This window comes from Primulina eburnea, chromosome 4 (genome assembly GCF_022965805.1).
Source record: "Primulina eburnea isolate SZY01 chromosome 4, ASM2296580v1, whole genome shotgun sequence".
In the NCBI taxonomy this organism is placed as follows: Eukaryota; Viridiplantae; Streptophyta; class Magnoliopsida; order Lamiales; family Gesneriaceae; genus Primulina; species Primulina eburnea.
The window spans coordinates 38944541-38964071 of record NC_133104.1 but is presented as its reverse complement, the minus strand read 5'-3'; the positions used below and the strand labels follow the sequence as shown (position 1 = coordinate 38964071).

At 30.4% G+C, this 19531-nt stretch overlaps 1 protein-coding gene across 1 annotated transcript; it reads right to left on the bottom strand.

Annotated features, from left to right (window-relative positions):
* Nucleotides 1-307: 307 nt before the first annotated feature.
* LOC140831195 (1-aminocyclopropane-1-carboxylate synthase-like) lies at nucleotides 308-2764 on the bottom strand. Its single transcript, XM_073195020.1, has 4 exons — nucleotides 2425-2764; nucleotides 2188-2319; nucleotides 1947-2107; nucleotides 308-1628 (listed from the first exon to the last, which is right to left on the bottom strand). The coding sequence occupies exons 1-4, from the start codon at nucleotides 2593-2595 to the stop codon at nucleotides 629-631; spliced, it is 1464 nt and encodes a 487-aa protein (XP_073051121.1). The 5' UTR covers nucleotides 2596-2764; the 3' UTR covers nucleotides 308-628.
* Between the last annotated feature and the right edge of the window lie 16767 nt (nucleotides 2765-19531).

Below are 19531 nucleotides of genomic sequence, written 5' to 3'. Positions count from 1 at the left end.
TTTTAATTGCATTCAAGTTCTTTCATATTGTTTAATATCAAATTGTTTCCGTAAAAATAAAAACCAGGATGCTTTATTATTGTAGCTTTACCTTATTTTTGTCAGTTCAAGTGTGAAAAATTGGAATTAAAGAAAATATAACCAAACAAAATGGGGTTTACCGTATAAAAATGAATGAAGAGTCATAAAAGAAATAATGGCTGGAATCTAAATTTAGAAATGACAACACTAAAAAAAAATTACTGGTTATACTATTACATGTTAATATGATTATTATAATCTGCAAATGTGAAACAGGGTTGCATGCCGCTGTCAAATACGTATGGTAAATAGAACAACACAGGTTTTCATATTTCTGGAAAAAAATTAACAGCTTAGATTACAAGAGGAGCTAATTCCTTTTCCAGTCGAGGACAAAAGGAAAAAACAGAAACATTAACTACATGCTTCTCCTGATAATAATTTGCATATGTTAAATGGGAAAAAACTGATATTACGAAGGTGAAATCCCAATCTTAACTTTCTTTTTATTCTCTAAACTTACGATGCATGAGATATAGTGCTATATATGCTAATAATGATCATGGAAGTATATATTGTATTGAATCTCCTCCAGTGTAGCATATATTCAAGTTCTGGCTCGAACGAGAGGCGAAGACATTGGTGAATGAGGAGACATTTTGTGAGGAGCCATCATGATCTCATCCAATCTACGAAAAGATAAGCTAATCTCAAGCTTACTCCTCCTGCATTGTTTCCGTGGAGCCGCCTCAATCCCCTTGTTTTGTACAACAAATTTGTGTATCCTGTTCAATGCAACCATCATTGTTTCGTCGTCCATGTTGGCGAAGCAAACTCGAAACCATCCAGGCTCAGAGCAATGGAAGGATGCACCGGGGGAGACGTTAAGTTTTACTTCGTTGATTATCACTTTCCAGAGCTCGGTTTCTGCCTCGAATGTTTGATCTTTGAGTAGTTTTCTCAAGTCCATCCAGCAGTAAAGTCCTGAATTGCTTTTAAGACTGTTGATCCCAACTTCAGTTAGTCCCCTGGATAAAACGGCGTGCCTGTTGCCTAATCTTTTCGAGCTTTCTACTATGTATCTGTCGACAAAAACATCGTCTGATAACATTGAAGCTATCAAGTGCTGTGTTTGAGTAGAAACTAGCCCAAAACTGGACATTTTACGAGCGCAGTTTGTGACTGCATCATTGTAAGAATATATGACACCGACTCTGAATCCAGGGAATCCAAGATCCTTGGACAAACTGTAGACTATGTGAATCAGGTCTAGGTTGCATTTTTCAATGTTATCTTGCACTATTTCAGCAATGCTAATGAAACTGGGCTGGCTGAAGACCGTCGCGGAATAAATCTCATCGGAGATTAAGTGGATTTGTTTCTCAGTTATGAAGTTCAATGTTTCTGTTAGAGTTTCCCTGTCAAGAACTGTGCCTAATGGATTTGATGGATTGTTTAGAAGCAAGCCCTTTACTCTGATGTTTGATTCTTCAGCTTTCTTGTATGCAGATTCTAAGGCATGGCGTGTCATCTTGAAATCGTTCGAGCTGTAGCAAACGACAGGTAAGAGCTGTATCCCGGTTCGCCATGTTAAGTCTCGATCGTTTCTGCATAATATTGAGAAGTGTGAGGACAATAATTTTTGTTGCAATTAGATGATCAAAGTCAAGGGGGGACGTGCCGCTCTGGCCCACACAATCTGACTGTATACAAACACATTTTATTAATATTATTTCATTTTTAAGATTATTTTATGAAAATTATTAATCTAAAATATTGCTACAGAAATTTGTTGTGTAGATTGTACATGCAATGATTGATGTGAGACTGGATATAACTGAAATCCATGGGAGGTTCCGTGTGAAATTTTATTCTTAAACATGGACAGAACCGAAACTTGGATTTAGGGGCAGCTGAATTCTTACGCTGGATAATAAGGTGTTGGAACCAATAAAGCATCCCCAGGATCAGCCAAACAGAAGGCCAGCGTTTCTTGAGCTCCAGTTGCACCTCCACTCATTACTATACGGTCAGGATCGAATCGGACTCGATTTCCTCGAACTTTCTCCATGAATCTTGCAACGGCCTGAAGATTTGTATTTAACTAAAGATCAGAATCCATAATCTGTCAAAAATAAAGTCACAAATGGATTGAGTTTCAAGTACATTTCGGAATTCTGGCAAGCCGTGGTAATCTTGAAAAATCGCAATGTCCTTGAACTTTTCTGCACTTTCTGCAGTGCAAATGCAGGCTTTCGGATTGTTCTTAATCCATTCTTGGATTAAATCAAACGAGACCTGAAAGATATTACAAAAGAAAGCAAGTTAAAAACTTAATGTCACATAACATTTTTGCAGAAACTGTAAAGCAAAGTTTTTGCCTGCAATTTTTAAATCTGGTACCTGGTTTTCTGCCAATCCCATTTGGATCACACCATTTGAATTTTTTATGGGATGATATGGATCAAGGTCATAAGCCTTCCAGCCGTCAAAAAACGCCGAGTTTTCGCCATGTCCATCGCTAGTTGCAATCTTGGATAAAATCTGTTCTTGAATGCTTGAAATATGTTCCATCGTTCGAGTCCAAAAAAGTTCAATTTGCAAAGTTAGATAGAAACTATACAAATGAACTAATAATGAACCAAGAAAATGAAAGAATGAAAGTTATGAAATATTTGAAACAAGTTGTCAAATGTTTTCTCCTTTGAGTGCAATGGTTTTGAAGGTTGGAGAACAGAGGTATATATATAGTCGTGGGAATCAAAGTGTGATTTATAAATTCTTCAAATAAGAAGACCGCTGTGAATGAAGCTTCATACGAAGAACACTTAAATTACTCACATTAAATGAAGAATCAGATTCCAATACTGGAATTCTGTTTTGGAAACCATTTAGGCGGCTTTGAATTTTTTAACTTTTTTTTTTTAGACTCAAATTATTCTGTGATTATATCATGTAGCTAAACGTGAATTAATTTGAATCTTACCTTTGAAAGGTAAAAAATGTAATTAAAAAGAGAAAAAAAGTGTTACAAATAAGGCCGGACCAAGAATTTTGTTGAATTGGATGGCTTGAAGATGTTAGGCGTGTTTTGAATAGATAGATTTGAAATCTATGGCTTAGTTTAATTTAGATACTAAATTTCAAATTATTTACTTACAAAAAACTAGGAGACACAATTAATTACGATAGATTTTAAGTTCGACATCCAAGAATATAATTATTTTCCAAAAGCAATTCTCCTACCCGAGTTAAATCAAATCATGGAAACCCAACCAGATAAATGTTTTTAGGCAAAAATTTGAGTGAGACGGTCACACAAAAGGGCGGAGGCACTAAGGGGGCTGGGTTGGGCTCCAGCCCCCCCTAATTTTTTTTTAAAAATAAATATGTTTTATTTTAAAAAATTTGTTGATTAGCCCCAATCTGTATTTTTTTCTTCTTTTAACTTCTCTATTCTTTTCTCTCAAATCATCACAATTTTGATTACTTCAAATTGCCGTAACTTCATAATCGGTCGCCAGTTTTAAAAATCGATTGTAGATTCGGAAAGCCCACGGAATAAGCTTTTTTATAATACCAAATTTTCGAAGTTTCTTTGTCGTCTTGAAATCAGCCGTCGCCCATTGGTCGTCGTTTTCACCGAAAATATGAGAAAATCTTAATGTTAAACTTTCTACCGCTCATTCTTGTTGTTCTTCGTTAGATTTCGAATTTTACAGGTAATTTCAGATTTTAGTATTTCAAAATTTGGGTATTTTGGTTTTTTTTAATTCCGATCATTGATATATATTAAATTTTTTTATTGTAGTTACTATTTTGAGCCGATTGATGATATTGATAATTTTTTAGAATTTATTTGAGCATTATTTCGAATTTCCAGATCTTATATTGAGTATTGTCGATTTTTAGTGTTGATTATTTATTGCTCCAAAATAAATATATTATTTATTATTTGGATGTTTAGATGCTATAGAAAATATAAATGCGAATTTATGGAATTTTGGAAAAATTCAGAATTATGTAAATGAGATTTTCGAATTTATATTCAGTAGTGTTTTAGCTCCATGTTTTTGAAGGTATTAAATATTAAATACTCTTGTTCTATGTTTTCATGAAATCAATGTTTACATATTTTTTATTTTAATTTTTTTAGTTAATTGTTTATTTTATTAAATACAGCATGGGACGGAGCCAGCTTCAGATAATTTTAAATCCTGGCTCCGCCCCTGGTCACACATGTCGTATTTTGTAAGACAGATCTCTTATTTGAATCATCCATGAAAAAGTGTTACTTTTTATGCTAAGAGTATTACTTTTATCGTGAATATCAGTAGGGTTGACCCGTATTACAGATAAAGATTCGTGAGACCGTCTCATAAGAGAACCTACTCATGTTTTTAAGAGACAAAACTTAAATAACTTTTTAGAAAAATAGTAATAATCAAGTTCAAAATTTTCTATTGAAACAAAATATAAATATCGGATAATGATGTCGTTTGAAATTCATCTTAATTAATATGAATGTTTATAAACATTTAAATGATAAATGGAAGTTTATGCTCTTAGTTCTTTAAACAATAAAAATACATTTAAAACCCATCGATATAAATACAACCTAAGAGAATCGATTTCTGTACTAGTCAAACAATACCTATATATTACGCTATTTTTTTAGTTATTTTAAATATCAAACTTAAAATAACTCAAATTCATCGATGTGTCACACGTCATGTATGTTATTCAAATTTATTGAAGAATGAAATGAAAGCTTGGTTAATTGGTTTTGGAAAAAAACTTGTGTGAGACGGTCTCACGGTCGTATTTTGTGATACAGATCTCTTATTTGAGTCATTCACGAAAAATTTTATTTTTTATTCTAAGATTATTACTTTATATTGTGGATATCGGTAGGGTTGACTCGTCTCACAGATAAAGATTGGTGAGACCGTCTCATAAGAGACCTACTCGTGGTTTTGTGGTATAGAGAGAAGTTTATTATAGTATATTATCATGTAAATTTTTGTTAGATAATGTATTTTTAAATATTATGTGGGCAGCTAAAAATCGTTATGATACTATAATGTTAATGGTCCGTTTATTTGGATAAATGTGATTGGATATGATTAAAATTGTGTAATTACTAAAATGTTTGAGTTTGAACTGGATGTGGAATAGTAGTTGGTAAATTTAATAATATGTTTAGTTTAAATGAATAAATTTGGGATAAGATAGTAAATTATAATTTTATTATTTTAATAATTAGTAAATATAAATAAAACAAAAATATGAAGGATAATATTGTGATTTTATAATAATTTTTTTATTAACGTGTGAGAAATTAGGGATGACAACTTTTCCCACGGGTTTGGGGCCCCGCGGGGAAAACCCGAAATGAGGATGGGGATCCCCGATTTTTTCGGGTTTGGGTTCGGGGATGAGGATTTTTTTAAATCCCCGATGTATTTCGGGGTGGGTATGGGATTACTATCCTCATCCCCCAAATCCCCGGACCTGGCCCGAAAATATTATCAATAATAAAATAATAGTATTATTAAAATTAATAATATAGTAATAATATATTTTTTAAAATATTAATAATCTTATTATTATTAATATTGATATTGATATTAATATTATCTCTAATAATTATAGATAATAATAACTTTTGGTTTGAGAAAATCTACGAATTCGTCATCGCCTTGCCATATTAATATTCTTGAAACGGGGATGAGGACGGGGATGGGAAGTTGATCCCCGAAGTTCCCCGAACCCGAAAAAGCGGGGATCGGAGCGGGGACGGGGGTGGGGATGGAATTCGGGGATGGAGATGGTAATGACAAACCCGCCCCCGCCCGAACCATTGCCATCCCTATGAGAAATTATTAATGCATAAATATCCAACCAAACATTTAATTCTTGTCCCATCATACAAACCGAACGTAACTACTATAATATCTATCTCTATGATACATAAAACGAATGAGAGTGCCAACAATTTTGGAACGTGGTATGCCCTCAACTAAATTTATCAAAATTCCCGTTCTCTAAAAAAAAATTACCATGTTGTTTTTATTTTACAAAGTAATTATACAAACACCACAGAAAACTTATGAGGTATCATAAAAATAACAAGTTTTTAATGAAATTTGTTGAGTGCAATAATTGTCACTATTGTAGAACAATCGAAACGTGATGTTTGTGTCGCTGTATAGTTTAAGAGATTTAAGTTATAACATTACTATCATATATATATTTTTGTATAGGGGCAAATACTCGGTATCATAATTGATATCAGAGATAATATCACGAGTTCGATTCCAAATGAATATAAAATAGTGCAATTATTAGGAGATATATTATTTGGTGCAATCAGTGTTCCTGCTAGTAAAACAATCGAAACGTGATATTTGTGCCACTGTATAGTTTAAAAAATTTGAGTTGTATCATTACCACTTTCAATTAAAACGGGTGATATGTAAATAAGATTTTTTGAAAAGAAAATAAAAACGAAATGATAGTTTTATGTTTATAATTGCAAAAATTAGGTAATGATTTTTTTAAAAAATAAATCCAAACACAGACCAAAAGTTTTCAAATAAAAAGTTTCAACGACAGCAAACCGAGTATACATTAAATAGATGACAATTATTGAGCCAACAATTAGTTGAAATAGATGGCTAGGTAGGATGTATATGTATGCCTTAATTAAAATGTGATCAATTTGTGTTTACGCGTTTAACTAATTTTGGAGGATTTAAACTCAGTTTCTTGTTCTTTTAAATATTCCCTAATTTGTGAAACAATTAATTTGCCATCCCAATTTTATCATCAATGTCTTATGAATGTAGAATGTAACGACCATGGTCGTAGGCTGTCTCAATGTGAGACTCAGTTCATGCTTACGTATCACTATTGGTTATGAGCCGTAACTCATATTCATATACCATCACTCATAAAATATTTCACATTTGAAAAGTGGTTTCTTTCGCCCCCTATCACTTGAACCCGAGACCTGAGAATTGGCACCAACACTTAAAGAATCTAGGTACTTTAATTTGGAGGTCCTGAGTTCAAATGTTGGGAGAGCACTTTCTTTCGTCTTATTTTTGAAATTATTTAAACAATTTCTTTTCCTTTTTCAAAGGTGATCATCGGTCAAATTTTATTTTTGTCTTTTTCTTTATTTTTTTATAATCTTTTTCATATCGAAAGGGCTTAGTAACTATTTGTGTGTGTATATATATGTATCTATATATTTGTATATATGTATGTATTTAAAAAACATTTAACATTAACTTAAATACATTTAAATTATTTAAACAAAGAGATACCAAATGAAATGAGAGAAGGGGTTTTGGATTTTTATAAATGAGGGTAATTAAATAATTTATAGTATATTTTATCATTAGATTAAAACTATCACACCTTTTACTAAGGATGTTTTATCCTTCTAAAAATGTATTTATCAAGGGCTCATGATAGAGTGAGTCTCATGTGAGACCGTCTCACGGATCATAATCCGTGAGACGGGTCAACCCTACCTATATGCACAATAAAAAGTAATACTTTTAGCATAAAAAGTAATACTTTTTCATTGGTGACCCAAATAAGAGATCCGTCTCACGAATATGACCCGTGAGACCGTCTCACACAAGTTTTTGCCCTCATGATATTATCATGGGCTTTTTAAAAACGTACCAAACGTGGGATAAGGCGGATTATTTATCAATCTCACCCTTATCCCATGTACCAAACAGTGCCTTAAGGGTTAGATTTCCAACACCAATTTGTCGGTTCTCTACGAAGAGGATTTATTTTTATTTTTGAAAAAGGATCCTATAAATTTCATCTAATGTTTTTAAAAATTTATTTTATGCCCTATTTTTTTTTTCGGAATTTATTTATGGAAACAAGGAATAAATCCGATCTTTATGGAAGAGAACTTGAGTTGAATATTATGGTATAGAATATATCTTGGTTTTCTTAATGAAGATGAAACAAACAACCACTATTTTTTTGTGTACATTAGATAAATTCTTAAGATATCGTAATTCTTGTAAATCATGTTAGTCATATAAATCACACTACAGATCTTGTACGAAAGACTCGACCAAGAAAATATTAATAAGAAAAGTCAAACAATTGACAATTAAACAAATGTTCACTCACTCCAACAACTCGGACATCAATTGTAGGGAAAAATTGCAATTTTAATAATGTAAGTTAGTCCGTTTTGAGTTTTAGTCTTGTAACTTATTAACATTTGTTTTTCATACAATAACTTGATTTTTTTGTCTTTTTTTTTTCCGCGAAAACACTAAATCCATTAAGTATGGTTTACTTGGCACTAATTCTCTTCTGCATGATACATGTCGTGAAAATAAAACTCATATTACTCAAATTAAAATCATCATATAAAAAACCGAAAAATAAATCAGAATGGCCTCAAATACTTCAAAATGTGAGAAAACACTTGTTGTATCTCTTATTTTTATTTATATATATTTTAATATGTAAAATATAAATTTTATTCTTACGAGAACATCAATGTCCAATAAAGAATAACCCGGGGATTTAGTGATTTTGAGCAAAATCAAGACAAAAAAATACAATTACTACATGAAAAAACAAAATTTGACAAGTTATATGAATAAAATTTCAAATAGACCTACTTATGTAAATAAAACTACAATTTCTTCTCTCGTGCAAGAATATATTGATCTTGAAACAATACATTTCCGGTGGGTAGAATATTAAGACAAATGGGACTGAATTCGAATTTATCGCGCTTCATTCTTAATTTTTATCCCGAAATATTCGGTTATTCTAAGTAGTCAAATATAAGACTTTGAAAGTGAGCCCGAACATAATCTAGTCAAATCATATAATATGACGACAATGGATTCTCTTGTCAAAGAATCAGCATTAGATTTGTATTTATTGTTTATCACCTCCTTTCTAAAATAATTAGTATTTTACTCTAAACTGACAAATTTTTTTAATAGAGGTTTCCATATATATATATATATATATATATATATATATATATATATATATATATATATAATTTCCGAATATCTTGATTTATAGCCACCCCCGTCTAATGTAAGGGAAAAAATTAAAAAAAAAAGAGTAATATCTAAATATCAAGTTACCCAGGCTTCACTTTACCTTACAAGTTTGATATATATTATAAGTAATAGAATTTTATATATAACTAAAAATTTAGTGCATAGATAATAATTTCAAAATATAATTAACAACATTGACTCATATATCTATTAACATATATGACCACGAGTTTTGGAAAAAAAGAATTAAGTCAAAACGTGAGAGCTTAAGCCCAACCAATTACTCTCCTAATACAAATCTAGAAGTTTTAATTAATTATTATTGCAGTCAAACACATTAAATATCGTGCAACCAATTTCCCCGTGGCAGCCAAGAAAATTTATTGATCCATCTCTGTCTTCGAACAATATTTTGACCTGACCCATCCAGAAAAAAAAATAAAAATAATACTGATTTTATTTTATGATCAGACATGTGAAGGACTGAAACCCAATTGCATGTAATTAATTTTAAAGTCTTCGCTTTTTCCTGAGAAAATAGAAATTATATATAGTAAAATTAGCTTAAAATAATATTGAAAACTTGTATTAGAAGCACTAGTATTCTGTTACTAACATCTAGAAGCATCGTCCACGATAGAGACTAGAATGTAATAATCTCAGACTACCTTTATCTCCGAGAAAGTATTCATTTTTGCTATATGTAATTGTGTGGAGATTTGATGATATTTGAGAAGTTTCCTAGTAAGTTGTTGATTCAATATTATCGTTCTGAAATTTCAAGAACTCTGACTTAAATTTTCGTGACTATTGGCTATGAATACGTTGATCTTTAAGGGGAAAAAAAAGAGAATTCGGTCGTGTACGTAAATTTATTATTTAGAACAAATATTTTATATTTCCCAAAATTCATAAGATTTGTGGGGTCGTGAAGAATATAAAAAAGCCGCGAAAAAAATGAAAAAAAAAACATTCTCGAAATGGAAAAACATTCGGAAACAGCAAACATTTGCAGTGTCAGCTTGGGGATTTTCCAAGCCATCGTGTCTGTCCCTTTTTATGTCTTGGTTGATTGTAATGGTTGGCTCAAAATTTGTGATTCTAAGATAAACAGTATGCCACGTTGGAATTGAAAAGTCAACAATCGGTCTAACCTCAAAAAGAATCCAAATTTAATTTGAGCAAGGAACATATCTTGTCGGACTTCCTCTTTCAAATGGTGGGTCATAGAGTTTGGTCGTTCGTTTGATATATAAAAGGTTAAGTAACGTAACTTGGTAACTGGACAAGTATTGAATGTTATGTTTTGTTTTATTTTCAGTATTTTTTTTAATAATAATAATATTTTTAGTTTTATTCAATGTATATATATATTTTTATGAAACCTTTGATTTTTTTAGAAGAGTTTAATTTTATATAAAGTTTTAGACCAATCTGTTTGAATAATGGAGAGACTCTATCTGTGCGGATGTTGATGAGACTTTAGGGTCGCATGAGTGTTGTTTATTGTTGATCACGTGGTAAACGCAGGGTGGTTGTTTATATATATATATAAAAAAAAACTAAGATAACGTGTATTCGAATTAGATGTTGTTTGCTGATGTTGTAGCACATATTCACACATGCAACGAAATATATTAATCAAACACATATATTTAAAATTATTTATATAATGAATTAATTAATTATTATCTAATTTTTAATACTATTTGAAATCATATTCACATAAGGATAACAAACATGTAGTCAAATTGAAATATTTATCATTGTATTTGATATATTGATTGAGTACAAATTGTACTAATAAAAAAAAAATAAATAAATAAATATATAAATATATATATTAAAAATCATGTTTTACTTGTCTATTAAAATTAATTTTTTTTTTCAAAAAAATAAAAATATCATTGGTTAGATCAATAATATAACAAAAATTCACGATGACATTTCACTAAAAAGTTGAAAAGTATAATATTATATAAAATTTATATATATATATATATATATATATATATATATATATATATATATATATATATATATATATATATATATATATATATATAACACAAAACTCAAAACAATAACTGAAATTAAATGAAATTACACTCCACTTTTTTTAAAAAACACTTTATATTTATTTATTTATCCTAAAATATCTAATCTGTCCTCAAATGATTTTTTAAAATATTGATATAAACATACAATATCTTTTATACATTTTTCTTTAATTAATATAAGAAAATAATAAAAACTAATTTACAAACTTTTATGAGACCGTCTAATGAGTCAAGTTGTGAGACATATCTTTTACCCAACCTGCTTTATGAAAAAATATCTGTTTTAAGTCAAAATTATTATTTTTTACTCGAGATATGGACCGAGTCAACTAGTCTCATAGATATAGATCCGAGAGACCGTCTCCCAAAAAACCCACTCAAAATAATTTAGTTAATTTTTATTCTACCTTGTATATTTTTTCGTAAATATGTTGACAATTTCATTAGATTATTGATATATAATATTTTTTAAATATCGTAACACATTATTATAAAATAAATAAAATAATAATGTTGTTAGTATTTTTATGTTTTATATATATATATAAGCCTTGATCAAAGTGGGAAAACATAGGCTAGAAAGTGGCCTAGTACCCGGAAGCCGACATCGAATCTTCTGTTGTTGAAGTGAACAAGAATAATGTAAATTAAAAAACATTTGACAAATTCTGACTGGGTATTCGAGTTGACGAATAAGTGAATATATGATTAATGATCATGAGTTCGATTCTTCTTATCAACACACGCTCGAGCTAGCATGTTGCACATGGCTTGCTCAATTAGATTATTAGACTAACTTGGTTTGCAGGTTATTGCATTACCTGAGAATTTACCTAGTGTGAATCGAAGAATAACGACAGAGAAAACATTTGACAACCGTGCCAAATGAAAGGAACAACTACACAATTGACACTACTTGGCAATGTTAAACACGTTGCATGCATGATAGAAATCATAAATGAGGATCAGAAGTTGGAACAATTGTATATAGTGTGTTGTGACCCAAAAGATTTCCAACACACGCATATATATATACACACACATATATACATATATATGTGTATATATGTATAGTTCTTCGTACTTAATAAATTTTAGGATATATAGTTCTTATGTTCGTGGTGATATTACAAGGTTATTATATATAGTTTAAGTTAAACTAAAAGTTTAGCAATTTTATATATAAAATGAAAATAATTATTACCTTAATTTATTTGCATTTTAAACGTGGGCATGCTTACTACCATCTATTCTCAGCCGTCGATTCTTGAAAAACTTGAAATCTGAACCGTCATATATGCCGCGCGCAGCCCTCAATCACTTTCACGGCGGAGAGATTTCACAGAAAGAGGAGCGCTTTGGTTTGGATAATCACGGCCAGTTCATATGTTGGAGTCGCTGGAAGCTTCGCTTCGCTCCATTCCGCCTCGTGAAACAAATGGTCTACTTCAATTCTAGCTAGGTTGGATTCTCTTATTCGCTCTGCATAACAGTTGATGATTGGTTGTGGTACAAACAGCGGCGGAGCCAGAAATATGACTCCGTCCAGGTTGGAATTTTGAACTCAAAAATCTTTTAATATTTTAAATTGATATATCCATACTAATATCATATTATTCCAAAATTTACATATGCATTTTTTTAAAAAAAAAATTGGGCCCGGCTAAAAAATCATGTGGCTCCGCCTCTGGGTACAAATCGTTGAAGCACATGAAACGCTCCAATTCTCACATATTTCAAGATCGATCTTTTTTTTTTCTTTTTTTTTTCTATTTTCAAATTGAGAAATTTGTTAAATGTTTCTAGTTCATTGAGTAATAAAATTAGTAAAGCGCAAGATACGTCAGCACTGGTAACTGTGGTGCTGAACATATGTGCAATATTTGATGTCATATCACCGATAATTAATGTTAAGACAAAAAATTGCAAAACAAATTATTGTAATTATAAAACAAACAAAACTATCATATTAAAACTAAAAGAGATTAAAATCGCAATAAATGACTGAAATTTTAATTTCTCCTCCCCCTAAATTTGTGTATTTTTTGTTTTATTTCTAGATTTGCTATAAAAATACCTCCTTTGTGTCCAGAGAATTTAGAAATGAGGTAATTTGAGCACTAATGTCTAATTGGGTTATGCTACGCCTATGTTTGGTTGCTAACTTGGTCTTGGGCTTGGGCTTGGGCTTGGGCTTGGGCTTGGGCTTGGGCTTGGGCTTAAGCTTGGGCTTGGGCTTGGGCTTGAGCTTAAGCTTGGTCTTGGGCTTGACGAATTTCATCCTTTGTTTGTTGGGGAAAGGTCTAGGGGCGAATGGGTGCACGGAATGTGGTTGTCGAATGTATGAAATATGCATAATCCGGCTTACATCTCGCGAAGTGGACGTTTTTTTTTCCTTCCTGAACTAAGTAATTAATAAATTTTTTAAAATATAATATGAATAACAATACTCAAGTAATTGATAAATTTTTTAAAATATAATATGAATAAACAATACTCACTAAGTATGATACATATTCATAGAAATCAATACTAAGCTAATTCTAAAACAATGGAATCTAAAAAAACAGAAACAATAATTCAAGGAGTAAGTCTTTTGTGAGACGGTCTCATGAATCTTTATATGTGAGACGGGTCAACCCTACCGATATCCACAATAAAAATTAATACTCTTAGCATAAAAAGTAATATTTTTTCATAGATGACCCAAATAAGATATCTGTATCATAAAATACAATTAATGAGACCGTCTCACACAAGTTTTTGTCTAATTTTCAAGATATTTTTTTAAAAAAATCAGAATGCTATAGTGTAAAACCCCAAAAATTTTAGATGCATAGCTAAAAAACTAATTGAAAATTCTAAATTTTACTAGTACTAATTTTCCCAAAATAATAATAATAATAATAATTTAAAATACTAAATATAGGAATTAAAATAGAATAAAATAAATCAACATAATCAAAATGATGTGTATAAATGTATATATAAAAAAGATTTTATCTCAACATTTCTTTGTTTTCTCATTTTCCAGCCATTTCTCCACTAATTTTAGGCATTTTGGAAAACTTGATAATTTTTGTACTTATATTTTAATTAATATGAATTTTTAAAGCCTTAAAAAAATTTAACTGACATCAATTTGACATGAAAATGATTTTAAAATGTTTTACTACCGGTTCTAGCAAATATACAATCACTCAAATTATATTATAAGAAATTATCTTGAATTGGGATCGAAACCAATAAGAAAAAGTAAGCTACCGAGGTAAGGTTTCTACCGTGAATTAACTACCGGTTTTATTCAACTATGACTCTTCTGGCATTTGACCTGAAACATACAGTAAACATTCAAAACTGCTGATTTATTCGTATATGCATCGTATTGTGCATGTCACATTTTATTAATAATATTATTCTACTTATTTGATTTCTGAAATTTTATTGATTCCTAACTGATTACCGATATGCTATTAACTGAACTAATGGTTGAGAAAATGATCTATGTATCGGATTTTCAGTCCACTAAACAATGTGGCTTCGTCCCGAAAAGTGAGTATAATGAGCTACGAGTTTTAACCGGAGTACATGATTCATCTGAACAATGTGAACTTAGTCCAAAAATTTGAGTTCACATTGGCTCTTAAATGATCGATTGTACGATCTTATTTGAGTACATGTGAAAAGTATTACACCGAATGGTTGTGGAAGCTGCTTCTTTAGCCAACAATATTCATTTCGGAATTCTAAACAATCACTGTGTTTCACTTCACAAGATATTATTATAACGATACGTTACTGCTGATACATATCATCTAATATTGAAATATTATATAGATAAATTATGTTTTGACTTTTTATAAATATATAAGCTCAGTTTACTCTTTCATAAAGTTTTAAAGACTTAACATCTATTTTCTTCTATTTATTATTTATAAATTTTAGATACAAAATTTCACGACTTCGAGTAGAAAATGAATTTATGAAAATTGAAATATTGTTTAGCAAGAACATGAAATTACGCTTGTCTTTCGTTCGAGATCGTACGACCAGTATTTTGAGTTATTTTTTATAAAATCAAATGTTATATCCGCTTCAACTATTGTAAATTAAAAATGATAATGATATAATAAGTCAAGACTCCCGTAAAATTTTAAATAGTTCTTTCATAATAATTTTCGAAAAACAAGCACAGTCAATTTTCTTACTTTTCATAATGAACCTATATAAAGTATGTTGAAAATAGAGTAATTCTTAAATAAGTCGAACAAAACTATTCAAACTCAATCGATCATTCATGAATTCCAGATAAACGGAAATAAAAACTGAAAAACATGGGAATGATATAAAAATTTTAATATCACAACTCAGTCAGTCAGTAAATTAATATATACATTTATTAATTTTTAAATTTATCATACAACACTTTTGAAACATAACCACATAAAATATTACTATATTAAAAATGTATTAAAAATTCAAGTTTATTCGCAAAATTGAAATCAAAATTCATAGAATTGCAATGGAAATATACAAATGTTACAGTTCAATATACATAAAAAATTTCAAATTTATATGAGACATCAAAATTGATGTTTATAGTATAGGTGAAAAGCTTACAAACAAATGAGATAGAAAAAAGAATTGAATACGATGGTTAAATTATTATTATTTTTATTATTTTATACTATATCATTTGCAAGAGGGAGAAGTTGGTGAAAAATCCCCAATCAAAACATTTTTTTGAGTTCACTCCCTATCCACAAAATTGTGGTACTATGTCATACAAAATGTGATACATTTCATGTGGAAATGTGATATACTTTTTTGTGGAAATGTGATATAAAAAAGTACTCAAGGACTGAACACGAAAAAAACGATAGTCGAGGACTGAAGGCCAATTTTTCGTTGCAGGGAATGGACCCCGTGTATGGATATGAACCATTTTGAAATTCCTGTTATTTCTGCAGTCAAAGTAATTATTGTAATTTTAAAGTGAATCGATAGCTTCCATTGCGGTCCTCGAACACCGAAAAGAAATATAAAAGAATTGAATGAATGTAATATATAACACATGTGTTTATTTGCACAAATTAGGAACAAAAAATAGTAACTGCGTTATTGAGTTATGTTTGAGCAAGTATTTTAAAAACGTAAAATATGTGTTTTGATAATATTTATATACATATTTCATAAAAATGGTTTATTTTAAAAAAAATTGTTATTCAAGTATATTTTTTAAGAATATTTGAGAGGTGTTTTTTGATGTTCGTATAACTTTTAAAAACTTTTTAACTGTAACAAAATTTTTATAGAATAATTATCAAATCACATATTTTTATAACTCTACAAGTTTTTATAAAAAAAAATTATGAAACATATTTATAAAAACGTTTTATAAATATTTGTTTGCAAAAAATCTACGAATCACCAAAGGATATGAAATCATTATAAAATTGCATGTGGAAATCTTTATTTCTTTTGTACGGTTCCCAAACAAATTACTTTCGTCCCAATCTTTCCCGTTTCCAAAAATATAAACAATATGGAACTATTTGTGTTGACAAATAAAATTTATAGGTAGATCTTGAGATTTTGTTCACTTTCTTATCCTAATTATTAGTTGTTTGGACAATTGATTAACACGCTATTTGACTGAAAATCCAGCCTAAAATTTTGATTATATACCCACCGATCGACATGATGTGGTTTTTCTTTATATATCGCCAATCAGCCAGCTTTCATCCATTGATATTTATTTGTTCGCGGCTTTCCCATATTCTACGTCTGACTACATCCTACACATGCGTAAATAAGAAAGGTGGCCACAAATTAAAATTATAGAATACCTTCAAATACAAACTCACATGCCACCGTCCAACACGGTAGAGAAAGATTAGACTGTTATGCGCCATATATATATATATATATATATATATATATATATATATATATATATATATATATGTATGTATTGTAAGGAATTGTTGTACAGGAAATCAATTGAGACATTATAATGTGTGTATCAGAAGTTAGTGTTGTGCTCGGTGTTGTCAACACGGCACACAACACGGCAGCGAAAATTAAGTATTTAACACACAAATATAACTTTAATAAATTAACACCAGATTTAAATTATGCACAAGTACGAATACTTGTGCGATGCCTCATGGCAAAAAAATCACTAGAAAAATTATGTAAATCGTTTACACCAAAACAATACTAGTGAGAAAACAAAACCAAATTCCTTGACACTCCAAGGATTAAAAATGCATCAAAACAAACCACATAAAAACTAGATGCATTAAATAAAAAAGTGTGTTGCTTAAAACCAAACGAAACCACTCTTCGATCAACACTCTGCGTCAGTGTTGTTCTTGAGTGTTGGCAACACCAATCGGCAACACTGTATATGCGAATCAATCACACAAAATCTTCAACACGGAAATCTTCAATATCTGAACTCTGTGTGTGTTCAGAGAAATCCAGCAGCTCTCCTACGCTGTAAAGTGATCAACCGATCGCACGAAAACTTCTCACAAGGAAAGGCTCGGCTCTCGTATTTTTCTTCTAAGCAAGAACTCTTGTGCCGACTTTTATGTGCACTCTGAAAACTCCAACACCTCCTCTCCACAACAAAGTGATCACACGATCACACAAAAAACTGTAGAACAAATAAATGTTGTACTCTCCTGATTTTTCTATGTGAAAAGCACACTGTCCAACACACTGAAAAGCCTCTTCTCACCAAAAGCCTCTTCTCACTCTAAAGCCTTTTTTCTCTCTCTCTAAAAGCACACTCAGTAGCCGTCCACCACACTTGTATATATATATATATATGCTTCCACACAATTCTTGACCTAATTATCATCCCACAAAAGAGTCCTAAAAAGTATGGAAACAAGATTTCATTAGATATAAAACTCTTTTAAACAAAGATAAAATATCTTGGAGATAAAAACAAATCATATAATATCTAGATGTAAATCAATTAAGTTCTTATCATCTAAAAATAAATCAAGAAAGATCTCATAATCTAGAAATAAGTAAATAAAATCTTTTAGTCTAGAATGGCAAAATCTTAAATTGATATTATCAATTTAACAAAATAATAAAGGAATAAAATATTCCTTTCATGTATGATGATATATATATATATATATATATATATATATATATATATATATATATATATATATATATATATATATAATATATATATTGTTATTCTGTCCACCAATCATGTTAATGTATGTGTCCATTAATGAAGTGATATCTACCTATTGGATGTTATAACTTTTGGATTTGATGTATTTCATTCGTTGCGAAATATTTGATTTTGCGAGAAATTTGGGGAATAAATGTGAAATAACATTATTATTTTTTATCTATTTCAAAAACTTCATAATTATAATTAAATCTACCTAATTAGAATTGGATATATATTTTTTAAAATCCACACAACATAAATATATCTAAACCAATCAAATAGATTTAAAATCCACAAATGACAAAGTTTCATAATGTTGTATGTGTACTCGGTAAAAAAATGTGTAGTTGGTGTCTGTTTCCGGAGCCGAAAGTAACCTTATGACTGGTGCTCGATACAGAATGATTGTGTTCTCAGGAATACGTTTTGACAGAAACTGAGCCTAAAGGCCGAGCTCCTTGAAATATTTTTAGCTGCAACTCTTACACACGCTAAAAAAATAAAATTTGTGAATGGAACGTTAGAAGTTTTTTCGACATAACCACTCTGATACTCAATTCATTTATCGAGCTCACGAAAACGAAACTCACAATGTATAAATATACATCCAAAATGCGATATATGGTATTTGTAAGAATAAACTAATGATGATCTCGGTCGCAGAATCTACAAGTCTGCTTCGACTAGACATCATTCTACTCCTACATTAAATGCTCCACTAAATGCTTCTTTAAATGTTTCTTTAAATACCACATTAAAGGTTATATTCACCCAGATATCCGTCTTATCATTAGCTTTGTCAAGTCAATTTCAGCCCATCCGTGTGCCGGCTGACATACACATAACTGTGGACTATTTTGACCCCTACAACGTCGTCCAATATTGCTTTCCAGATCATCTGGATCAAAACCTACATCCATGAGACAAGAGCACCTATACTTGGGCCTAATTCCCGTTCGTTTCATCTCAATATGGTGCTTTCCCAACCACTGAGTTCCTTAGCTCATGCCCAAGCTAACGACTTCTCTGAGCTCGGAAACCGAGTCCCAAATCTTTGCTTACGTAACCTCAAACCATTATAGTTTAGTCATCAAGTGTCCGAACTCATCTCTTCGATCGGTACCTTGTTCAGTGTGTTCAACCCCTCCTCCTTTGGCGTACCTTTT